Genomic DNA, 25,703 nt, shown 5'->3' with positions numbered 1-25,703 from the left:
TAAAAGAAAACCCACTTCAAGCCAGCCTGGAATTGATCGTTAATATTTCTGTAAATCACAAAGAACAGAAAGCCAGGTAGATGAAGGTGAGAAAACTACTGCTCTTTTTGGGGTGCAGTCTGGTCCCATTATTAGGATTCCAAGAAAAGAAAGATGTTCAGTAAAATTTATGCTTGTCGCTAACAAAAAATTTATTTCTTTAAACCAAATTTGCTTGCCAGAAGGCTCAAAGTGGCAAATCTAACCTTCTATAATTTGAAGTTTTTTGGAGGGTGGGGGAGGGGAGGGGGCATACTGCCAGACCCCCTTAGAGGCTCATGCCTGTGGTACTCACTTCTCCCGCCGCCTACTTTTATGTTTCAGCCGTCTACATCAAAACTTATTGAGAACCCTGCAGTGTACTTTGTACTCTTTTTATGGACTGTACCAATTTGATGGCCTGGGCACAAAGAGATTGTTTGTTAAGAAAAGTATTAACTAAGCACGATGGACATTGCTCAAGTGAAATTCCTGTCTGTTTTTTAAATCAAAACCAAAAAAAGAAACATTTTGTCAAATTGGCATCTTTTGGTTATTTATCCATGTCAACAAAAATGGACATTGCACTTAATTCTATATATGTATAGATGTCCTGTCAGGGTGAGGAGACATTGGAAGACAGTTATTACATTTAGTTTTTTGATCAGTGAACAATATTGTCCAGGGGTGGGGTTTAGTGTAATTAAAAAATCTGCTTCAATTCAAAGACTCAAATCAGCTCTGGTTACCAGTGGTAGAGAATAAACTGCATCAACAATCTGTACCTTTACACTGTCAATTGTATCATAAAACAAAAACAGTCTCTGCATTACGTAAGTTATAAGATATGATTACAGTACTTTTACCATATGGCTGCTTCTCTTTATCGCCAATTTTTCTGGTTGAGGATACGCAAACCCATTAGGGAGCTCTGTGTAAAGTATCTCCACAGAACTTTCGAGGTGTTTATTAACACTACCTCGGACTAGACCTTTTCGTACTCACGATAAATATTTTCCTGTAGTGACATGCACCCAGGTGCAAATATATCTATTCCATGTATCCCAGTGATTGGTCTGAAGGCGCAGCACTATTGTAAACTATGTTATTGGGTAAGTAATTGGCAAAGTCACAATTATTTTCAGCGTTATTTCCTTCGTTTGCTCATTCATATCCTACGTAATTTCAATGATCTCCTAAAGTCGTTTGGCTGACGTCTCAATTACCAATCGCGCGAAACAGGAAAATGTTTGCTCAGTGTTAGAGCCTTTTTGTGCAACTGTTACAACACATTCTGCGGTAATGCGAGAACTGGCAGAAGTTGGCTTGTGTAACATACATGCATACAGTTCCACTGTAAGAGTCTTTACAGTGTGGAATACGTCTTGCTTGTGAAGCTGATGTAGGACATGCCAGGTTATTACAGCGCTGGTAATGATAAGGTTTGTGCCGTGATTGACATTCTTTAGATACTTGACCCTTATGGTCCAGGCACATAACATCTCTGACTTGGTTACCTCCACCGCATGACCTGGAGCACTGCAAAGATGGACAGAGAAATGAAACAGTTGGCTTCGTAATGATGGAAGAAAATTAAACTTCTGCAGAAGCATGCGTGCAATCTCCGAGTCTGTCTCCGTTTTCCAAACGTTTTCCAAGGAATAACAGAAAGACAATTATTTCTCTTGGTTGAGTAAATGGTACGATGGATTTCTAAGATTTTGCAGAAAGATGTGCCTTCCGCCATTGAAATGCGTTCGTCTTTATCCTCAAATCAAATATGACAATACTATTGCGATTCAAAAGACTATAAAAAACGAGTAATTTTCGTGTACCTTGCCCCATTTTGAAGTGAACCACTGTGGTGTGCATGAGTCGTTTCCACATGGTCGAACTGTTGGGGGTTTAGAGTTTGGGTGACAAGCGTCGTCTTGAAAATGTTTATACATGTCTCCAACCATACCAGCACAGAAGACAGTGCGCGACTGAGTCCCGGTTCCACATTCCTCTGAGCACTGTAAGGACGTAACGTAACATGGTATCAAAGGTGTGCGGGTTTTGAAGGCATTGTTGCATTTTCTTACGGACCACTGAATAGGAATATGGGTAATTAAATAAGGACAGGGGTGACCAAGACAAGTTTGAAAATGGATTGCTGACTGATTTGACTACGGGCACGGATCAGCTAACTTGCCCGCCAACCCCATCCACTTTTGTTTATGTGCATGAGAAATCTCTTCACCGCAGTTTGTGTGACCAAATTAACAAGCAGTTACTCGCGTTACAAGGTGAAAAAGAGGCCTGCAGTAATGTTTCACGTTTTTTAAAAAACACCAATAACAAGTTGTCTTCATCTAGTTTTCTTACATACTCTCGGTTATGTACGATTAGTTCCTTGGTGCAGAAAGCGTAAGCCACCCGGCAGCCATTTTACCTTGCTCCACTCTGACGTTACCCAGGTTGCCTGACATTTCCCATTGTTACAAGCTCTGGTCCAGCTCGGTTTTTGGGCCTGAAGGCACTGACCAGAAATAAGGGCGTCACCTCCCTTTCTTCCACAGAACACAAGTCGACTTTGTTCTCCTCTCCCACAAGGCACTGAGCACTTTAAAAAGGGAAAAGCAGAGATTAGAGCAGAGAAAGAAGAAAGAATCGGAAAAATGGTCCAATGAAAGACAGCTTAGAGGCGAACAAATGACACAATAATGGGAAAGGTCGTCATTAGAAACTTAAGTAAAACAAAAAGATAAGTAAGAACAGAGGAAACGGACAGTACGAAGTATAGCCACAATATGGAACGGGAGTCTAGAATGAACAATATAAGCAAATCCGCTGAATTAATATTCAAAGCACAATACTCGAAACATGTACCTTTATGAGAGCTGGTGACTACCTTTTCGAACAATTTTAAAGGAAATCGAAAGATTTACGCAGTTAGAATGACAAAAAATGAATTGCGGTATGAACGACAGTTTGAAATTGTGGAGAAGATTATTAGCCAGTAGAACACAAACCAACTGGGAACGTATATGTATAGGAACTCACCTGTGACCACTTCTGGCTCGTAAACCATTCAGTTTTACAAGAACCTGCGAAGCACGATTTAGTCATGGCTGGCTTTGGGCGATGTCTGCAGAAGCTGTGATCGACAGAAGTATTCTTGATGTCTGTGCACGTAACAATCCTCTGTTTGAGTCCTCTCTCACATGTGACAGAACACTGAAGCGTGAAAATAAACCACAATTGAATTACCTGCCTCCGCCGCTACTATAGCGCCGTTTACTATCATCGTCCGTTTTACTATCTGGATTGTGTTTGTCGACGCGAGACTCAGTTTGCAGGCGAACTGCGTTTGTGAAAGACTCGTTACAAGTGGTGTGTGGTTCCATAAATGATTTCGGTTAAATTTTAAACTATCACCTTGCTCCATTCTCCAACAGTCCAGTTTGCTGGAAGAGGGCAAGGCCTCAAATTGCAGTTCTGGCTCGGGTTAGGCCTCTCCCACTGTGGACAGTAGCTTATGGGTAACATCTGATCTTTCCGCGCACCGTTGCTATCTACTAACTGTTTACACAACAGACTTCTGATCTGTAAGCCAGGTCCACATGTCTTGGAGCACAGACCCCACTGACTCGGCTCCCACCTATGTTAAAGAACGCTTTGCTAAATCTAACAGCACGTGGAAAAAAATAACCTTTGGATTGCTAATACTATTTATCATTACTGCATTGCAGAAAATCTGAGATTTGAGTGACTGGAAAATGACTGGAAGATTACTTTGTTCAAGTTAAATGTCGGAGGTCCTCCTAGTTGAAAGAAATCCCTTTCATACTGAAATGAACTAACTTGGCGTATTGGGTGAATTTGATATCTTCCAAATCTTTATTTACTCTTCCTTATAACACCACGATTGGTTTGATTCTCGACCAAGTATAGCTTCTTATTGTACAAACATAAATGTCGAGTGTTATTCAAAATTTCCCTCTAACAGAACTGCCCATATCAGTATAAATAAGTGGACTCCGGATAACTTGAACCTCCAAGCAAGATAACGATAGTTGCGACTTGTCACTTTTACACCAATACTTTCAGATAGGTGACTGACACGGAAATTCCGTTAGCAACAAACGCAAAGTTCAACCGCTGAGTTACCTTGGCGGGCAAGGTTGCAGGTTACAAACTCTTTGTCTTTGCTGTGGTTTTTGGTTCCGCTGACATGCTGACTGTTCGACGACTGAGTTATCAGTTAATGAGGCACATTGATACACCGTGTTTTGAACGCCTGTAAAAAAAGAGGACAGCGAATTGATTACACAGCAGTGCAAATGTCGATACCTTCGATATTTGTTACGTTATCAGGTTGTCGGACAGGGGGATTGTCACTTTAATGCAACGAGGACTAAAGAATTTGAAAGTTTACAGTCCATTGTTGAGGATATTTGATGTACCAATACGAATTTTAGTGCGCCTCCTCCACAGTAATTAGCGACTGGTTCTCAAACATTGTTTTTAAAACTTTGTGAACTAGTCGCAGACAATCTTCTTCTACCAGAGGTTTCTACAGGGTATTTATCTACCTCCAGCACACGAGTGGGTGCACTGTGTAAACCCTGTTAGTTTCCAAGCGTACGAGTTTCCATTAGATACTGGTTGGGTAGGCTGTACACCTCTCTGTCCGAAGCCAGCCGGTTCCGCAGGTTGCTGTGCTTGTTTTTTGTTAAGATAATCTTTAGGAAGAAAGTAGGAGTACATGATTCTTGGCTCGTCGTCTTGATAAAGCAGCTGGCGAAAAAAGTAGATACTGAAATTACTTTGAAATTCCAACACCAGACAACTTGTCAGTACGCTTTACGCTTACGGAAACGGCAATTTGTTTTGTGTTTGTCTCCAGTTATGACCAGATTCAACGTTATGATTGAAATTATGGTAAGTTTCATCTTCTTACCATAACGTCAAGATCCTCATCAGTTGGACCAGCAGCAATGAAAGCCTCGTGGCCTGCTTTGTTTCTGCGAGGCCTGGTGTAATAAAAGGTTGTACCTGCCACGTTGTAACCCTTCGGCAAATCGATAACCCAGTTTCCGTTGATGTAATACTTGTTCGAATCATGTGACTTGAGAGCTGAAAACAATTGGTAAAAAAATCCGTATTCCTTAATCTACTACGTCAGGTATACCATGAAGAAAGGTTCACATATAGGAAACAGGTAAAACACGTAATTCTGATTCATTTCTACTAAGTGTTGCTAGTTTTTGGAGGGGAAAACAAATCTAGTCCAAGAAGTTTAAAGATTCAACCAAAAATGTGTTTTATTCGGAAATTATGAAAACCTTCATTATCCGAAAATTAATCTTCAGCGGTCAAGTGGATAAAATTGAAATGTCTACCGTCCAGGTGGCCTCTGTTGAAAGTTTTGTAGATATTAGCTTGGCTAAAGCATACAAACTTTAAAGTGTCACTCAGTGAAGACTCGTTTGGAGATTTCCACGATTGTTTGGATCAAAATAGAGGGGATTGGATAGTTCAAAAACGAATTAGTATGCCAGCGACTCACCCAGATAATTTTTGCTTCTGCGGATTTCGGTGATGTTTACCTCCGTAGCACCCGCTGGGATTGTAATGACAGGGTTGTAACCTAGAACTGAATAGCAACATACGTACTTTGTCTCCTGTTCCAGAAAAGGGAGAAAAGATGTCTACGAGAGGCATCACTAAATAACGACTGAGTGAGAACAATATTAACACCAAGAGTAATAATAACACCAAGATTTTAGAGGAGAAGTGTGCTTCGCCACTGAAAAATTATTCTGAAATATCTACATCGTGCGACAGTTTTAGATCTCAGGAGTAACCTAACTGCAGGAAAATGGTCTTCACATCGGCCTAAATTTCGACTGTGGACGCAACCATTAGAAAAACAACTCTATATAAAGACGCATATACATGTTGTCCAAAATGCCCTTTAATTCTTTATTCTTACCCCACGCTCGTGACCAGACGAATAACATCTCTCCTCATTTTGTGACCGAGTTCAGAACTGACCATGTAAATTTTTGGCACGTCTCAAATCGCGGTCATTGTCGTAATTTAATTTGTACTTTTTTTTTTATAACGGGTTCTAATTATCGGTCATACTTCAACAACAAACTTTAAGACGTACAACTGTGACATGTTGGTTGTTATTAATAACTGCAGCAGAAACAAAACGTAACATTGTGTAATGTTGAGAGTGGAACACGTGGAACTTGGAACAATCCAATTATTACTGTTGGTTAAAAAGAGCTGCCGGAATAACCTTGTGAAGATTGGCTTTAATACCAAGGCAAGATAACAGTTTATACACTCTTGTTAATACTCAATGGTACTCAGTACCATTTTCTGTTTATGGAAACAACAGAGCATGGAGGAGAGGAAATACTTTGTTAACAAACTCACTGAGTTGCCCTCGTGAGACATCTCCGGATGTAAAAACTCCGAACCGTCTTTGTTTTCGTGCTTCAGATGGCTTCGTACCAAAACATCCACCTTCTTTGCATTCTGAAGGAAGTTCCTAGAATATAAGATGAAACTGGTTAAATGAACGTTTAAATATCACTTTTCTTTGCGGGATCTGTGCCTGATGAAGGGGCCTTAACCGATAGCGTCGCTATGAAGTTGTAGACACAAGTAGAATAATAAACATGTGTTCAACGCACCTTGCATTTTGCATCAATGCAGACTTTTTTCAGATCACTGAGGCAAGGGGTTCCGTCTTTGACTTTAGGCGAAAGACGCAGGAAGAACTTGTGTCCTTTCGCTAAACAGTTGAGCTCACATTCGTCGCGATCCTTTACTATAATGAACACAAAATGCGTGTGTTAGGATTTTGTACCGACAAAAAATTTTAGTGTCGTTGAATTGTAAGAAGGTAAAACTTATGAAACACTGAAGCTCATCTCTTTGGTTATGCGGGTTCGTAAATAGCATTCACGTCTTTTAGACCTTTTAGAAAAACTGCGTAGTCTTTTTCGGTGGAAAGAAGGGTTTAGCTGCATCCTTCTGGCGACCGCTGACAATGATGGGACACTATAGTTAGCTCTCTCACCTTTCAGGTATGGGACCCAAGTAAAAAAGTAACCGTTGAAGGAATGGTTATCAAACTTTCTGCATTGTTCAGCACGAGTATCGATAGCACTTTGCCGCGTCACTTCGGGAGCCTGGAAACACACCTGTTAACATTTAAGAAACACTGAATGAGTTTTAGATCAGACATGAAAACACCAAACTGAGCTTGGCTGCCCTTGAATTGGATTTTTAATATTCAGTGTCCAAAAATGGTGTTAAAGAATAATTCCAAAGGGACAACTAAGGACGGGATGCCGCTACAACTGGTGCTGATTAGCCTTCCAGTACCCGCTCCCAACTTACTCAAAGGCTCCCACAAATTAAACAAATGATTTCAAGTTAAGTTTAGACGCAACTCATTCGCTGAAGTTGGAGAATTAAAAAAAAATTGTATTGTTTGTAGAAAGTGTTTTTTATGCTGTCTGGGAACGAAGAAAGTTGAACACGGTTCGCATCTTAAAAGGTAGAACGATGAAGTACAAAAAGGGAGGATAGTCAAAACGTAAGCGAACTTTTCCGCTTACTACAATAGGCCACAAGTATATCAGTTCGATAACATCTACATCACAACGTAGTGTATACGCTGAAACAAAGAGTGCTTTTAGTACGTGAGTAGGTCATTGACCGTTTAGCCCCTGCATAACACGTTACCGATGTAACTTATACTGAGTGATTTCATGTATGCTTTTAAAGTTATCTTGTTGTAGATTATTCGAGTTTGATTCATCAGAAACTCCATCAGAAATCAAACATATTTATGATGAATCTTTCTAGAGATAATACTGATGTGATTATGTTTAGAGAACTTTTAATCAATGAACACCTTGAACAAACGAAACTAGATACATAACAACCTTCAACTGCAAACGAAGAAGATTTTCACAGTGATTAAGAGGAGAAAAACTCTCTGTGCGAAGGTTGGTAACTTTGAAGATGAAAGCAAACTCGCTGGAGCTGATCAAGAATTTCGTCTCTGACAGTTGTAACTTTCAACAATCGAGATCTAGACAACTGGTTACTGCTCATGAGGGAGCCATTCTAATTTCAAAACAAAACGTTTTAGTGGAAACTCTGTTCGCATGTTCAGAGTTTGCATGGGTTAGACAATAGATTTAATGTAATTTATTGGTCTTTTAAGTGCCACAAAAACGAATTAAGGCCACTCAGAATATGCATGTTTACATTTTGCTAACCACTTAACCTTTACATGTTTTGTTAAAGTCGAAAAATGCTTTGTCGTTACGCTGTATAAATGTGAAATTTTTCACAAGTCGAAAGACCTATCTCCAGTTAGTACCTACGTTAGAACATTGAGGAAGGGCGAGGTGGTGAGTAGTCGTATTCATGGTGTAAATGTTCTTCTTGAACCTAAAAAAATCCAACTCTTGCAATATCTTGACGTAGTACCTAACCAGGCTAGAATATACATCCCTGTCAACATTCTGATCCAGCTTTGCTTCAATTAGCTTTCTTAAATTCTTTCGTAGCTGCGATGTTTCGCGAATATCCTGTGCACTGCACCCAGTTGCACTCAACAAAATGATCATCAATATCCTTGCGTCTAAAGAATCCATTGCTGTGGTTAACGCTGGATTGCTTGAACTGAGCGCTCCACGCTTGACTGAATAACCCTTTAACACTGTTGAATAATGCTGACATTCATTGAATGGCTGACAGTACTCTCCAGGGTGATGTTCGCAGTACAAGGGTGTTTATCAAGGGAACTGTCAGCTAGTTAGAACATTCACGAACCAGACAAGAAAAATGCGACCGATAATTGGTCTGACCCATCCAAATAAACAGGATTACAAATTCTATTTGTATGTATCAAAGACGATGCCCAGAGATTACAAAGGCGAACTGAACAAAATGAAGACTAAAGTCAATTGTTCGAAAAGCATGCCTACTGGATTCCAACAAAAAACATTTGCGGCCAACTTTTTTATAGTTCCCGATCGGTTTATTTTCAACCGTGACGTTGAATTGTCTTTAAACGGCGCTGGTATATTAGTCTTTTAACGCATAACTACAACTCTAGGTATAGGTGTTCAGTCTGGAACAGTCTCCTTGGGTTACTATTTTATTATCTGTTCAAGAAGGGTGTTTTGTTGATGATAAAAACCATGAAAGCATTATGTTAGTTTCATACAAGGTAAGTGGCTGTTAAGTGGCTGAAGGTTACTACTGTCTGCAAGCATCGAATTCCATTAAAGGATCCACCTTATTGCCTGTGGGTGCAAAGCTAAAATGGCAAATTTGGTTGTGTCGAGACTGAGCATACTTTGGGGATCCATATCGGTTCTCCCCCATCCTAGCATCAGCACTGTACTGATGAGGCCCGGAAGGCCGAAACAGTACTGTCTGCAGTTAGCATACTTTATTATAGACCTAAATTATGCGCGTAATCAGCTCGCTTGTGATTTGTATCCTACCTGACTTTTTCTGTCTTGGCGTATTTATACTAGTGAATTAGAATGAATGATCAAAAAGGTTTCTTTGTAAGCTTTTAGCCGTCCATAAGTTGAATTTAAAATCCGTGGAGTTGTTGAACGCCTAACTATTTTCCTGGATTTACTTGCTTTGAACAGTTTATACTAACTTCTGCTTGAGTTCTTCTCCAACGGATGAAAATCAAGAATAAGAAACTGTATCGCTTAAGTCCGCCCTATGTTCTCACCACTTGTATCTACTACAACTCATTTGCTTTCAAACCTACTCCCTTTACTCAAAGTTCTTCAAGCATGATAAACAAGGTATTGAGTCGTGGAACGGGTTGTGGTTCCAAGGAATTAACAAAATTGCGTTAATGTCATGCCAGCAAAACCCTACAATGGTTACGAAATCGCGCTGCCCCATCGTTTTATGGCGTTACTCTTCTAAAGACACTTTTAATGTTTTAGGGTGGGCTGAGCTAGAAACAAAACGGAAAAGACATAAATGTACCTTAGTATTTAAATGCCTAAATAATCTAGTATCTGAATATTTGAGTGACCAGTCACTAGAAATTGTAATGTACATAGCTATAATACTCGCAGGAGAACAGATTTGCACCCGCCCAAACCGAAACTAAGCCTTGCAAAACGAACTTCAATGTATCCGGGCTCAGCTCTTTTGAACCTTTTACCTCGTTGTATTCAAAACGCTGAGTCACTTTCTTCCTTCAAAGTTCTAATTAATACCTACAAATTTTAAAATTTTATAGATACTATATTCTTGTAAACTGTTGCATGTTTGTTTATACCTTTACTTATAAATATTTTTTGCATTTTTAAACTTTATCCTGTATTTTCAGCTTTCAAGATGTCTTGTATTCTTAACTATTGTAATTTTTTACTCCAGGGCCCCTCTGGATATCAGCCTCGTTGCTGAATGGGCCACCCTGGCTAAATAAAGTCTACCTACCTATCTACCTACCTAATGTCTCAGCCTGGCACTTAAGAAAGATAAAGGACTCTGTCTGAAACTGTTCTCATGGGAGCCATTCTATTATTCTAATCTTACAACATTTGTAATTAAAGAGTTAGCTTCCAAAAACATTTTTTAACTGCTGAATAGTAACTGATTAATAACTGATTCAGATATCTGCTCAATAATTATGGAAGGGTTGACGTAACTTTATTACCTGACTCCCAGCTGATGGCAGAGATAAAGTAATCCGTATACAAAGATAAGATATCTATCACTACAGCAAGTGGGGGTAACATACCTGCATATTACAAGTGTTGTACTGAGTGTCTTCGCCTTGACATCTTCCTCTGTTTTCACCATATTGTTTGTACACCCTCAATATATATTTGGACAGACTGCTACTCCTGGAAACCGAGAGAAACAACTATTGATAAGGGGTCATTTTCTTTGTCTGTACAATTATTGAAGATGCCTTTCAACTAGAGAGTACGAGAGAATTTGCAAATATTTTAGCACTGTTTTTAGCTATGGTTCAAATGAATTTGAGAAATAGAACAGCTCATAACTTGGAGAACTTAAGTATTCAATATTTCAGACGTTCAAAATATAAAAAAAAAAAAAGCTGACCTCCCACATAGGCTTGATTTAATCTCTATATTTCATACAGGCTGGTGTCAAGACAATCGTGCTTCACGCGTACTTGCCTATTAATAAGCCAGCTGTAATCTCTATCACTCTTAGTCCATATTTATATGCCTCAGTCATCTGAGCATTTATCCTTCATAACATGACTATTTGACGCTCGAGGCTTTCAGTAAAGGTTTGTCCCATCTAATCGCTAGCAGTCTGTTTTTTCTCGATAAGGAGCAAGTCCTTTAGGTGACCAGAGATTGAGACGATAAGCGATTGGAACAAGACAAAATTTGTCGTGTTCTTGACCCAGCTCTTTCTCGTTCAAATGCCAATTGGACGTTTGGTTTTCCTCCAAGCTCACTGAGCCGTTACGATAAAACCAAAAAACGAGAAGAACAGACCACAAATGGCTCTCTGTCAACCTGCATATGTATCCTGATCAATAGCCGCGGTATGGCAAAATAATTCACCTTTCAAATCCCACAGTTAAAGGCACGAAATTTGTAAATACATGTACACCTGTTTTATTCCCCTCCCCACACCCACGCCAATTTGTTTCGGAAAGCCCTGTCATTCTTACACCAGGCTTAATTAACGTATAAGCTGCTGGTACTTTTCGGTAAAAATATCATTTAGGTTGGGAGATTGTTTTTCCTACGAATATACAGAAAACTGCATCCTTTTTCGGATTTGGGTGAAGTCCTTCTCCAGAATAAAACATTACAAACCTGGAGGTGGCTAAACACTGCCTAGTCCTGGATGTAGTGCCTCCGCCACATGAACGAGTACAGGGAGACCAGTCACTCCAAGGACCCCAGTTATCTCCCCGGTAAGCAGACCACTAACAATTAAGTATTACAAGGAATAATTTCTAACTATATCAAAGAAAAATTAAACAGGCAGGTATAAGTACATGTAAAAAACTCAGTAGTGAATATCAAACAATAATCACCCAAAATACTTCGCATAACTGAACACAGGGACTTCAACTTATTGCGGGTCAGGCGAAGGAAGGGGATGAAGCCGTGAACATCCTCGGTATTTGTTAAGAAACAGTGCGAGTTATGCTGAGTTGATGGTATAGAGGAGATTATAATGATGACAACCGTGATTTTATTTGAGAATGTTTTGGGCTGCCTTCTACTTGAGAACATAACATTTTTTTTAAGCCGATATCACCAATGGATTTCATATAAGGGGCACAAAAGCTTAGCATAATAAGTTGCTTGATTGAGTTAGTTTTATTGATGATAATTATCCGGCCAAAAAATACCTCAAACAATAGGTGGCTTACGCTTCTTATTTTAGAAAAGAAAACAAAGAAATAATTTAATCCGGTTGGTAAGTGGGTTGAAAACGTTTAGACCTTACGTACTGCTTTCGTAAATCATATTTTCTCGTCCCTTTTTATTCTATATATTTTAAGGCAGAAAAATACAAGTTTAATAATGGACACTGATGTTTCTTTTTAATTCAGATATGCAGTGCTGTTTAAAATGCTTGAGATCCGCGCAAGTCAAAGCGCTGTCCGTTTTCTCTACTGATAAATGATGTTTGGGAAAAATCCTTCAAGCAGTGAATTCCTATAAAAAAAGACCAAAGGGTTCGAGTGATGTGCAACCATGATTTCCAGAACAATTCACACGAATATTGTCTCTTCGAAAAACGAACATTTGCAGAGGCAAGATTAATGGTCCAGCATTGCAGTCTCACTGGATATCTTCAAATGATTCAGTCCACAATTTTATACTCACAACTCCTTCCGATCTTAAACCGATTACTATGGCTTCAGGTATTTTGGTGTGAATTTGGAACTTGTCAATCATAACTATTGTTGTTAGCCACAACATGGTAGGTCGCTCCCTTGTGGGCAATCTAAAAATTCTAATGGTCATTAAGACGACATCCCACGTAACAGAAACCTGCATTTTACTGAGACACTGATTGACTATTGAAATTGTAGTAGAAATGAGAGAAGAACTGCTTAAGAGACAACATGATGTTGCAGGAAGTTTTGCGTAACTCAAAGATAGTTTGATTCCAGTTGAAGTTCCCATACCATGACATTACTCACAATCCTGGTCAGAAGTTTCGTTTCAAATATGAGTATCGACGTGGCCAAGCCAATTATTTTTTTGATTGAAGCTGATACCTAATGGTGAAGCTTTGGTGAGGTTTTTTTTTTACCTTTCAACTCTTGCAGCCAATTAATGAGTCTAGAACTTAAACCTGTGGTTTGACTCGGGAAATTTCTTGTTGATTATTATAACAAAGTAAAGCGCGGATCGAATCAGAAAAAACATTAGGAAGTTTTCGAGGGCTGCTATAAAACGACTCTTTGAAGATTTAGGGTTATTCAGTCATCGAAATGATCAGTTTTAACATTTCTGTTTTCATCCCATTGGGTCGTATTATGTCAAATTAGCATGACATTTATCTGCTTCCCTCCATTCTGTCAATAGTGGTTGTTCGTGGTTAGGGGTGAATTCGCTTAAGGCAGAATTGTATATCTATCTCATTAAAGCAGGCGGAATTCACGACAGTTCTACTATTTAAACTATTTATTCGATCGCCTTAATTCCGTCCTACTTGGGTCCTTACAGTTGTTTTTCCGTTGTCGTGGACCAATATCAAACACTAAATAAAAATAATATCCGATTTAAACAGCAAGTTATCATATCTTATTTATATCTAAAGAACGTTCCATGTTCTCACGCATTAGCACTTAATGAGCTGTAAATTGCAAAATGTGTGGATGCTAGAGATCTTATCTCTTTAGCGAGATAAATTTCAATGTATACGGCTCTTGACTACTATCACCGAGACCTCCAAAAATATAACAATAAACCTTTCGGCGAGGTAATACACTGACTCAATTCTTATTTTTTTTTCTCTTCATACATGACTGCGTCTTCAACTCTCGTGACATATTCCTCCAGAAAAATTGTTTCGAACACGACGGGGAAAGAAGCTATTCTTCTGTTGAACAATTTGTACACGAATCTTGTGCACTACACACGCTTGTTACACGTGAGATGATCTTAAGTCACCGTAGCTATTAGTTTATTGACAGCCGCGTGGACTTAATGACAAACTGTAACTTTACCTCTTTCTGTTATGAGAAAGGGACTAAACAGCTTCAAAATCAATTCATACTTACCTGAAACGACTGCGAACAGCACTGAGAAATCAGCACAAGTAATGTTGTCCATAGAAGGGAATTCCACATTGTTTCTGTCAAACACAAACCTCATGATTAGAAGGAACTCGACGGACTTTTCTTCCCGAAACTGGATTCAGAGGCAATACTTACACGCTGTTCTTCACGGTTTATGACTGCGTCTCATAAAGAGGGCAGATGATTAATATGTCGTGTTAGTGTCCTTTCTACGCTGTTTACTTCCAAATGTAAACTAATAAAAAATCCCAGTTCGGTAACCCCATGCCAAGATATGTTAAGACGTTACCGGCGAACAAACTTACAAAAAGATACGTTTGACAATGTCTGCTCGTCGTTGCAAACTCCGTTGACACACTGACAATAATTGAGAAAGTTTGCTTGACAACTGAATTATTGCTCAAACTATCATTAAGCTGGCATGCTCAAACAGAATGAGGGACAATAGCAAAGTGTTACACAAAACGCACTGGAACGTAAGTAAATCATCTTCATACATATTCACCTCTTGTCTATAAGAAAATCAACCGGGCGTGAAGTCAGCAAGCTCTTTGCACCTGATTAGCAGTCTTTTAATTGCTATACATAACACCAGTTTCAATTTATTCGGAATTATTTACAGGCCGTTGAGGAAGAAGTTCAGATACTTTCAAAATTTTTGACAACAGTCGCAGATCAATATAATGGGATTCACACGAGGTTTAAATCTCATAATGACCATGTAAGTATTGAATACTTCAACTTTTTTCTACTGTCATTCGACATAGAAAGTCGCTGTAAAAAGGTGTCAGTCAAATTAAAACGGCTTCGAGAGTAGGAAGCCTAGAGCCTAGAAATTTAAGAGCGCGCAATTTATATTTCCGCTATTCAACTATCAAAGCAATGATCGAATTTCTGCCGTGAGTACGACAGCATTTGATTCCTGAGCTCAAATGGTTGGTAGTTCGGCTTAAATGTCAATAGACTATTGAGGCTGGAATTTGCCGATCAGTTTCGCTCTTTTTTTCAATGAAGAGCAAAATAAGATATATTTAATGAGTAATTTATATTATACGTCAGAGCACAAGACAACATGGCGCTGGTAGGAAAACAAGTTATATTCGTCTGGTTACTTTTTGGAAGGTTGGTGCTCCTTGCCATTATTCAAAAATATTATTTGTCAAACAAGTCACGAAAGCGCTTCCTGAAAAAAAAAAATTGATATGCATTTATTTGAACTGCCGTTTCCTCTCCGGAAGCTCAAAAAGATATGAAGTATGTAATATCACAAACATATTGCGGACGATCACAGAGCATTTAATAACCCATCCTAAAGCAGGCTCCATATGGGTAATCACTCACTAACCCCACCCTAAAGCATTAAGCAACACTCTAGCTAATCACTTGTTGACCGCATGGGAGGGACTTTTTCATTTGTTCGGGTGAATTTCTGTAAGTTAAAAAATGTTCCACACCCCGTAAATAACGCCAACAAGAAACTAATTTTTCGCTAAATTCCCTTGGTCCTTGGAATTCCTTTGTGGGCGCAAAAACGCGTGAAAGATCATTCGCCGAATTCATTTGTGGGCGCAAAAACGCGTGAAAGATCATTCGCCTTCTCAAGTTTTATGGGATAAACATCAGAACAAGCCACTTTATCACGGCTGTTAAATTGTTATTTGAACTATATCGGACCCCTTTACGCTTTCCTTAAGTGCAATCTGTTCACTCAATGTAGTCTGCTGACCATAATCTCTGGAGCACTGAATCACAATTTCAAAAAGGAATGTCTCACTGTGAGCACGCGGAATCTCTACTGTGACATAATTCAAATGAACGCTGTTGAAAAGTACTTTCATTCTAAACAGCTTATGTTTTCAATTCAAGTTCTTGGTGACACCACTTTTAAGAACAATTGGAAAGTTCTGCACCGGAAATTACCCGTGATGATATTTTAACAGATGGTTGTAAACGATCATCAAGTTCAGCTGTAAATATGCGACCACTAAACTAAGAGGTTCATGATTCGACCATTCCATGATGTGCTAGCGAAGGTATTTCTTACTTTCAAATCCACAAAGGAATCCCATTTTAGAAGATGTCGGAGCCTTCGATCCTCCCCATAATGCCACAAGTAACAGGAATAAGGGAAACGTTGATTGAAATTCATTTTCGGCCAGTTAAAAAAAAAAATTTAAACATGAATTTTGAGAAACTATCTCTTCGCTTTAATCAATTTGTTTTAGCTTTAATACTCGATGCACTTTTCACTGCACACTGTTTGCAACCTCCCGACGGCAATTTAAAATAAACGCCATAGCCACCTATTTCCTTTATTTGAATGGTAATAATCGATTTATGTAGTTTCCCACTGAGGAAGGGCTAGGTCCTTCTTATTTTATCCAAGCAGCGTGAATAAATTAATGATAAAAACAATTGATTTATGTAATTTCCCATTGAGAAAGGGCCAGGTCTTTTTTATTTTATCTAAGCAGTGTGAATGCATTCATTGCAGTAAGGAAAAGCAGTTTTGTTGGCTGCTCATTGAAGTTGTCGTAACAAAGGGCCACCTCCAAACCATCAACTTTGTGATCAAAAGTTTTAAATTTCTTTTTTCTTTGATCTACGCCACAACATAACACCGCTGCTTCGTTTGCCAATCCATCTTTGTTTCTTAGATCTGTAATTTTCAGAGAACATTTAGTCGCTTGGGGGGTTTAATTGTCTTTTTTTAGTGCTTCGTCTTAAAATTTACTTATCTACGTTGTATCGGTCTTGCCTCTATATTTATATTTCATATTCTTTTTTTAGAGACGCCCGTTGAAATTTAAGTTTGAAGGAGGAAACAAAGAATCGCCTTTATCTGCTTTTGGACAATCTAATTTGCCAATTAAAGCTCTCATTGATATCGTAAAAGGAGTGTTAGTTTTTAATTTACTTTTAAGTCCAGTAGATGAAATACATATGTGTGAGTAGTCAAACAATTAAAATGAGAGCAGGAGCCCGTTTTTGATTTTAGATGAAGGGCTCCTGGCGATAGCCATTGAGCAGTAGGTTCATGTAGCTCTTTACACTGACTGAAAAATATTTTTACGGACGTAAACATTCTTTAGTTGATGTCTACACTTAGTCATTTTGTGACCAAGATTGTCCTAGAATATCAAGTAGTTATAGAGTCCATTTTAATCCTGAGAAAAATTGCCTAATTTGTCTAATTTGGATTGGATCGATAGCCTGCGTATCATCATAGGTTCGATCTGGCTCATTTCAAGAACTTTTCATCGTCTTTTGAGGTAAATAAATTCAGTTTTTTTTTTCTAAGCCATCTACTTTGTAATCTTTCTGGTCGGCAAAATGGTTATTGACTGTCACTTTTTGAAACTGAAATATCGATGATGATGATCTGTGATGGGGAGGGGGGTGGCTCATCCTATGGACGGAGATTCGGTCCTTCTTTAGAGGTTTCTTTATCTTTGGGTGTTGAGGTCACCGTTCTAGGTTTTTTTTTTTCATATATTTGTAGCGGTAAAATTTCGGCGGAAAGAATAAAGGGGAAAAGAAACTGTGGTGTTGCGTCGTTGGGGGGGTATAACAAGATAGCTTGGTTTTATCAACTGAGTCAATAATGTAAATTAGCCACCCTAAAGAGTTTCTAAAGCATAGTTAATCTAAAGCTAACGTTTCGAGCGTTAGCCCTTCGTCAGAGCGAGGTTGACTCTCACGGTGCTTTCTCCCTCCTGGGGTATGGTGAGGGAAAATTAACACGCTAGTTTGAGGTTATCTGCTTGCTGGAGAATCTTAAAAGATGTTTCCTCGCGAAACCTAATAATGAGGATTCTGTAGCGTAGTCCAAACGAGTACAAGAACGATGACAACACAACGGTTTTAATAAGTCTCATAAAAGCCCGCCATTACTAGGCGTAATACAACAACAACGACATCCGGGATACCTTTCATTCTACTGCGCATGCCCGAAGGTCCTATGACATCACAACATCGTTACAGATTCCACCAAATCAAGAAATTTTGAGTTGATTCACTGAATCAAATCGGAGTGTGGAACTTCTGTATTTGTAGATCTCTTTTTTACTACTGACTCAATAGAGGCAAAACTGGTTGAAAGTATACGGAAATGGATATGGATTTTCCCAAAGAAAAGCGTTCATGAACGTCAGTTTTAGCTTCACTTCAGTTTCTAACTCCATGGCAAATGTTACACCAGTTCTATCTCCCTTACTCTCATTTTCTACAAAATGGTTAGCTGGGTATAAAGATTGACTGCTCCAAAATTGGTCCATAGCTATCAGAGCACCTGTTGTAATTCTACTTTGTAACACAAGTATTCAACCACCGCATAAAAATTTGAAACTTAAAAGTATTCATGATGAAGTTCAATCAGATCTGACGTAAGGGCAGATTCAGGGTATCGGGAATTTAGTATCTTGTAATGATTTATCGGTTTCAGTATAATTATTGTTTCTTTATAACTGACTACATGCAAAATGATCATGAAAAATATGCCGACAGACGGTAGGTGTGTCATCCAAACCATTTATAACTGACCATAATTGTCTTGTCAAATGAGAGATATTAAAAGATAGCCATTCACGTGGTAACTATTTACAAACTCGGTTTTCTACTTTGAGTGAAGGTTATCTTTTTGGGCTCGATTCTGAAACTGAGAGGTCCAAAAAATTACCGATCCTCACAATTTTTACGGAAATATTCATTATTCATAATTCTTAATTAACTGACTGAGTCTCCCAGTGTGCTCGTAAACCGTTGGGCGTGTTTTAAAAACTGCCTTAAAACATAAGGAAACGTGATAGCAATCCAAACTGCGAGAAACTGGTTAAGGTTGTCAGTGGAGGGGATAGCTTTACGGTTTAGATAAACTCCTTCTGACAAACTACATGAAAGTATCTAAAATACGATATGGTAACTGCGCGCTTCAATAATGGCTGTCTAAAAATTATTTTAATATTTGTTTGGTCTTATCTTGTGAGAAGAAACAGTAGAGGCAGAGATTGCTTGTTTATGTTTGTCTACGCTCTAGCTAATCAACTAATGGTTTCCCTTCATTGTATATGCATCAGTGGTGACAATGTTCCGCAAGAATTTTATCTCAAAAGAACCAGAGATATCGAACTATTCGAACAACCTGACACATGGCTCTAAAAGTAAACATTTATCTTCCAATCTTGGGTTAAAGGCTTTGTAAGGCATTGTATCACGTTACACAACCAGACGACATATTTCATTTTTTTAAACCATGGAAAGGGATTTATCATACGTAACGAGTTATGCATGCTAACAAGGCATTAAAATAAACTTTTGGCAGCCTCTTAGCTCCGATGATTTATTCATCATCAATCGCGTGGAGAACTGTGTTGTTAGATTATTGACTTAGAGTAAGTAATAAGCCAGTTAGGTAAATTTGATTGTCACTATCGGCTAAACAACAGTTCAAAATTAAAATTTGGTTTCCTTCAAATTGGCCGTGGCTTAATAAGTGTTGTTAGACCTCATAGATACTAATTCCCATTTGAAGGATCTGACCCTCTTTGTGGTTAAAATCGTAAAAACTTTGGAGTTGATTTCATTCTTCAATTAGGTCTGAGTCGAGAGTTTACCAAGATGATCGAGCGGCTTATATGGTCGGGATTGCTATGAATGTGTTTACAGAGTTAACTTGTTTAAGAGAATTAGGAAATAGAGAAATAACAATTGTCGAAAGTGAAACATTGAATTGTAGAAAGTTTCCTGACACAACTTACCAGCAGTTCCTAGACCCCTATTGTGCCCCTTGTCTTGTTAACCTACTGATTTCAAGTGGTACGTGTCGGAGATACACTAGGTTTGCGTAGTCAAAATAATCATGACTAGGTCGTGATTAGCGCACGAATTCTTTGGCAACAGTCAGAGATCTTATGTCAAGACAATTATCACGTCTTTTGTGTCGGAACTTGGGCTCATTTTTCATCCTTTCAAGACCACACTGAGTCTATGGAGATCGCTCTTTTTTCACGGCATTTCGACTAACAAGAACACCTTGAGCTCACTGATCACAACTAAACCTTGTTGCTTGTGGTTGATCTTTACTTTCTGATAAATGCCGTATTTACTGATGAAAGAGTAAATACTGCTAAATCAATAGACCTTGTTTGCGCGAATCAGTTTCTTATCTCAGAACTAACAAGACAGAAGTTGTCAATGACGCATTCCGGCAGAGCTCTGACAAAGAATTTCATTAAGCTCTTATCACCTTCTAATCAGAAGGCATCCTCGATAACACTTAAAGTAAGCGTTCGCGGATCATGTTATGCTGTCGGTACTTTGCGAGAATTCAACACATTACAAGGATTTTGTCCGTCGGTGAACCATACGGTCTGGGGGATAAAAATTATGACCACCATTTTGTTTTCAGAAATAGGTAGTAAAAGAAACTTTGAAGTCTCCAATTCTCCCTTGAGGTGGTTTTCTCTTTAGAAGTCGCTCAATCGCTCATGCGATAACCCGAGCCAGAGATACAATCAGATCTTCCGTTATTTATTTCTACCTGCTCATCAAACGTCCAATACAACTTGACGTCTTGAAAGGTTGGAAAGATCGGAAGCTCCGTCTTGGTTCAAGCATGGGCAGTGTTGTAAAGTGACTGATGGTATCACTTTTGTTGATCAGCACTAAAGCATTCAGTTTCAGTCAGGAACATTCCAACTAATTTTTTTTTTTCCATCATGACACAAAATTATAGTTTTTACGCTCTCCAAGACACAATTTGTTCGATCAGGTCAAAATGAAATTGTCACGTTGATTTTCTTTAATTAAAAAAAATCTGCGATTTTGCGATTAGAGAATCAAAGCAATTAGTTTTTGTTTGTTCTTCCAGTTAACAAAAATAAATAGTTTTCATGAAAATAAATCATTAGTAATTCTTTGATAAAAAAAGAAAACTCTAGACATTAACAAACTGATAATGGCTACATTCCTGCGCGTAAATGACAATTAAAATAGCCGATAGCGTGGAGTGATTCTCGTTCCTCGCTTCAATTTTAGAGACGATTCAGTGTGTGAAAGTGATACCTGCATCTAAAACGCATATTTGTCGCTGATCATTTTAGTAGTAACTGAACGCCCTTGTATTATGATACTGTAGTGAGTTTAGTCATGGCGTGTTTGCTCTTATCTCTTTTGACGGGATCGGAACTGATTGGGCGCAATTTCCTGTACTAGATTTGTCCAGCTGTGAAAAGAGAATGGTCGGAGGCTGGATTAACACGAATTATTTATTAATGAATTGCAAAGATGGCGATAACTGATAGAGGAGCTATACAATCTTTGGTTAAACCAAGCCGCGGACAAACCGTGGTGATCTGAATCATGTCCACGCAAATGGTTTCTACTACCAATAGATACAATTCCAGCTTATTCGCTCCGACGAAGGGCTAACGCTCGAAACGTCAGCTTGTATAATCGTAACGCTGGCCAATTTACCATTGCAACTTTGTTGATATATTCAAATTATTAAGTTTAAAATTACACCGTAATATAAGATTGTGTTCAAACAAGCTGTTCGTTTTTTATGTCAGACTCCATTCGGAAAGAGCAATGCTACGCCAGGGCAAACTACAAAGGATTTTTATATCGTATTAGATCTAAGAGAATAAAGGCCAAATTAGTAACAGGAATCAACGCAATAGAAAATATACAGAAGAATTTTCTTAAAGAGATCCATTCGCATATTCTCACCAATACTGTTAGTTAAGAAGAGAAATAAGAAATTTATTAGTTCGGGATAAAGACAACTGTGCAATTATTTATTGCATCACGTGCGAGTGAAACGCTCACTGAAAGCGGGCCACAAATGGTCAATTTAGATCACGTTCAGTTCCATCAATTCAAAAATCCTTCGTCAAAACAGGAAACCATCTTAGAGGTCCACGGTGGGCTATTTATCATTTACGAAGGATTAATTATGAGCCATATCGAGCGATCTTTTTGCCTGGGTGGCCAAATGACAGAACTACATGTGGTTTACATAGTGATGGCTTGCCCCTCTTACAGCAGTTTGATAACGTAATTCTTGTGGTTGTCAAACCTTAATGTGCTATAAAATCTGGTATTTGTTTTTTTGTTTTATCTTCCATTTTGTGATTTTTACTTTGGCTATAGACTCCAAGAGGAACACACTGACATACAAGACATACAACATACAAGGTACACTTGGCCTGCGACAGGCTCTTATTGCCCACGTGAGGTCTACAAACTGTCTGGCAAAACTGATAACTGAATCAGTAGTCAGAGGTTGCGACGTCGTCTCATCGATCACCTCTCTCCTGGGAGTTTAACAGGAAAAGGACCCAGTTTAACAGGAAAAGGACCCAGTAAATGGTAAAAGTGAGGTTTCTTTTCGAAAGTTAGACACCTAGTTAGAAATAACTTAGTGATGCCTAGAAAGACTCAGGACCTTTGGAGATTTGTACCGATCAGTACTTAAATTGCGAAAAGTGTTATGATTTCATTCTGTACCAAAGAAAGGGTGGAAACAAAGGACGCCTGAGTCCACAAATGGCAGATTTGAAACCATTTGCACGGCCCTTGGAATGCTGGTCAGAACTGCGGAATACTCGCAGTTGTGATACAACAGGCGGGCAAGACCATAACCTGGAAAAAAGACGAATTTCTTTTCTCGGTTTTTGTGTTTCCATTTTGATTAGTAGCTGAAACGCCCAAAGGTTTGTCTCAGAAAAAAAAGCCCAGCTTTCCCCGGTTCTCTCCTTTCATTTCCACACCATGAGCGGCGCCAATTTTGAAATATGCATCACGTATGTTTTCCAGTTTTTAAAGTCAAATACGAAAATTCGTAAGTACCATCACATGCGGTTCCTTATCGTGCATCAGGACCGGTATAGCAGAAACAAAATGCTTTGTTAGGATTTTTCTGATACCGAAAGTCAGATAAGCTCTTAACGTGAAGATATGACGCATTTACTATAACATTGAATACCAAAGCAAAAGTTGACGAATACCTTAATAACACATGATTCCAAAGAACTCTTTTGACGAAGGGGGAGAACTAAGAAAAGGGAAAATGTTATTACAGGTGGTATGAAACCGCCGAAAGAAGAACACGTCATCGTCACGATAACTACATGGGTTTTAAAATCTTCAACTTGATTTACCAAAAACTTCACATGGAATGCACACTATGCATATTGTAAACAGTTAGACCCAAAATGTGAAACCGATTGTAAATCCGTGGTCAATCGAACAGTCGAAAGACCTGCCATGGTCAGTAAAAGCATACGTGCTAAACGAGGACCAACTGCCCACTGAAGTACATTTTGGTGCAGTTCACATTGTTATGAACCACATGAGCCGAAATGTTGTTACTATAACACAAAAGAATTCACAGTTTTGTTGATGGTTGTTTGGTTAGCGCTTTTGATAATTAAAGGCTGATAGTTTCGAAAGAAACTGTTTGGGGCCGCGTCGGTGGGAGTAACGAAATAATTTGGATATATCAACAAAGTTGAAATGGTAAATTAGCCACCGTAATGATTACAAAAGCTGACGTTTCGAGCGTTAGCCCTTCGCTCCGACGAAGGGCTACCGCTCGAAACGTCAGCTTTTGTAATCATTACGGTGGCTAATTTACCATTTCAACTTTGTTGATATATCCAAGCTTTTGATAATTGCTCTAAATTCATTGTAATTTTTAATGAAACTCAATTAAGACCGTAGCAAGAGATAATCACCTTGAGAATAAATTATAATTATTAAAGATTAGTGTAAGGATGTGAACAGTACCTGATTTATGTTCTGCTTGTCGTTGAATTAGCGGCTTCTCTGTTTGCAAGTCCCTTAGAGAAACAATCAACAATAATTAATCACGTTGACTGAACTTTTCTTGTTGTCTTGTAAACGGTTCTCGATCCGTCTTTGTCTGTCACAGCTGTCGGCGCGGGCGTGACTTATACATATAAATATATTTTAATGAAATAGAAAACACACATGCTGCGAGGGACAATACCGTAGCCATTTTTTGCTAAGGTCACCTCCTGAGTTTCTTTTCAACAACAATTCCGTGATCAGATTTACCGAAAGCAGCCAAGATCAAAGCGTATGTCATTGTTAATAAGGGTCTCCTTTCGTCTAGGCGGTATTACACGAATGAAGGCTTTTTATATATTTACAAAGGAAACATTTAAGCACAAAACTAAACGATGTCTTAAAGTAGTAACAACTTGTAACTTGGCTGATCGAAACAAAATCCTCAAGTGTTAATTAACTGTTGGACGCAGTAAAAGTGATTAAAAGAAAACAATGCACTAGTAGATCTAGTAACAAAAATGCAAAAGTTCAAGAAATCAAAGCACTTGTTTGAACTATGTATGAGACTCAACAAAGAATCTCAAGAATGTCAAGTTTATACGACATTGGGGGTCCTAAATCGCCATTAAGTCTAAAGAAACCATATACTATTAACTTAAGCTTAAACAGAGTAAATATCGCGATAATAAGTCAAGATTGGCGAAGAAATTCAACAACTTGAAAGGCACTTATCTCGCAGAATATATCATGAGGTCTAATATATACCTTTGGCAAAGCCGTGGCGGAACTATGCTCCGAAGTAAAATGCGATGTTAAGTCTTCATCACCAATACAATACTGATAATTCTTCCCTTGTACAATTTCTTGCAGCTAGGTAACATTTGCGGAAAGGTGAAAACATTTATAAAACTAAGGAAGAGTTTGATAGGACTTGTCGTCATACATGACCACTTCATTCAAATCATGTTCCAGCTGAGTGAAAGAGCCAGAAAACTTACTTTAACCCTTACGTGCGCTGAATGAAATTGATAAATTAAGCAGATGGGTAACTGTTAACTCAACTCCCGGGATTATCATGAAATTGAAAACAGTTATTACACGATCTGTGCCACTCGGCGTGAAAACATTTTCGAATACCAGTGCCTTTGGCCCTCACTTCATTGGTTGTGTTAAAACAAAAATCTACAACAATGGAGCCATAACTGCAAGCCACATGCTGACAATAAAACTAACTCATACAGAAAAGGAAAATATTACCCTTAAGACTGTGTTGACATCGGATCTGCTGAAATACTTCGTTTTTGCAATCTCACGTAGGTTCCACGATCGTCTTTTTAAAAATGCGTTGAAGATTAACGGTCACCACGATCGAGTTTTGTGTCCCGTGAGTTGTATGGTCCCAGACAGTTGTGTTCATGTAGGATCAATACGAACGAGCTTTCGGCTCGCAGGCTCTGCGGCGCAATTTAGTGTAATTAATCTTTCAAGGCGGCTAATTCACCTGAGTGCTCAGGTTTATTGATCTCATTGAGTGTCTTTGTCTCTATGA

General features: G+C 38.6%; 2 protein-coding genes across 6 annotated transcripts; one reads left to right on the top strand and one right to left on the bottom strand.

The window, feature by feature from the left end:
• Positions 1 to 758: 758 nt before the first annotated feature.
• On the bottom strand, positions 759 to 25,662 carry LOC111321851 (ADAMTS-like protein 4). Of its 5 annotated transcripts, XM_088756190.1 has the most exons (19): positions 25,412 to 25,662; positions 24,920 to 25,024; positions 24,131 to 24,183; positions 23,350 to 23,396; positions 14,324 to 14,397; positions 11,892 to 12,004; positions 10,829 to 10,934; positions 7,103 to 7,226; positions 6,714 to 6,850; positions 6,454 to 6,568; positions 5,573 to 5,659; positions 4,964 to 5,139; positions 4,596 to 4,800; positions 4,171 to 4,300; positions 3,439 to 3,661; positions 3,064 to 3,237; positions 2,453 to 2,623; positions 1,854 to 2,033; positions 759 to 1,557 (listed from the first exon to the last, which is right to left on the bottom strand). In XM_088756190.1, the coding sequence occupies exons 5-19, from the start codon at positions 14,390 to 14,392 to the stop codon at positions 1,279 to 1,281; spliced, it is 2,289 nt and encodes a 762-aa protein (XP_088612316.1). In that variant the 5' UTR covers positions 14,393 to 14,397; positions 23,350 to 23,396; positions 24,131 to 24,183; positions 24,920 to 25,024; positions 25,412 to 25,662; the 3' UTR covers positions 759 to 1,278. The 5 variants fall into 5 exon arrangements, with proteins under 5 accessions (XP_088612316.1, XP_022780578.2, XP_022780587.2 ...); XM_022924843.2 differs by lacking the exon at positions 23,350 to 23,396; XM_022924852.2 differs by lacking the exons at positions 23,350 to 23,396; positions 24,920 to 25,024.
• LOC148732624 (uncharacterized) lies at positions 14,680 to 17,868 on the top strand. Its single transcript, XM_088756200.1, has 4 exons — positions 14,680 to 14,817; positions 14,964 to 15,062; positions 15,401 to 15,463; positions 17,132 to 17,868. Exons 1-4 carry the CDS (start codon positions 14,776 to 14,778, stop codon positions 17,294 to 17,296), a joined length of 369 nt encoding a protein of 122 aa, XP_088612326.1. The 5' UTR covers positions 14,680 to 14,775; the 3' UTR covers positions 17,297 to 17,868.
• Positions 25,663 to 25,703: the final 41 nt, after the last annotated feature.

Source organism: Stylophora pistillata, chromosome 4 (assembly GCF_964205215.1).
Source record: "Stylophora pistillata chromosome 4, jaStyPist1.2, whole genome shotgun sequence".
Lineage (NCBI taxonomy): Eukaryota > Metazoa > Cnidaria > Anthozoa > Scleractinia > Pocilloporidae > Stylophora > Stylophora pistillata.
The sequence above is the reverse complement of the archived record's forward strand: the minus strand, read 5'-3'. Positions and strand labels throughout refer to the sequence as shown.

Bases quoted from the DNA above. Each gene is read 5' to 3' on its own strand.
- LOC111321851 (XM_088756190.1), bottom strand. From the start codon at position 14,392: ATGTGGAATTCCCTTCTATGGACAACATTACTTGTGCTGATTTCTCAG. The intron at 2,624-3,063 runs GTGAGTTCCTAT...CCCTTTTTAAAG, and splicing joins CGAGCCAGAAGTGGTCACAG to TGCTCAGTGCCTTGTGGGAG. The intron at 1,558-1,853 runs GTACACGAAAAT...CCATCTTTGCAG, and splicing joins TCACTTCAAAATGGGGCAAG to TGCTCCAGGTCATGCGGTGG.
- LOC148732624 (XM_088756200.1), top strand. From the start codon at position 14,776: ATGAGGGACAATAGCAAAGTGTTACACAAAACGCACTGGAAC. The intron at 15,063-15,400 runs GTAAGTATTGAA...ATTATACGTCAG, and splicing joins TTAAATCTCATAATGACCAT to AGCACAAGACAACATGGCGC. The intron at 15,464-17,131 runs GTTGGTGCTCCT...TTCTTTTTTTAG, and splicing joins GTCTGGTTACTTTTTGGAAG to AGACGCCCGTTGAAATTTAA.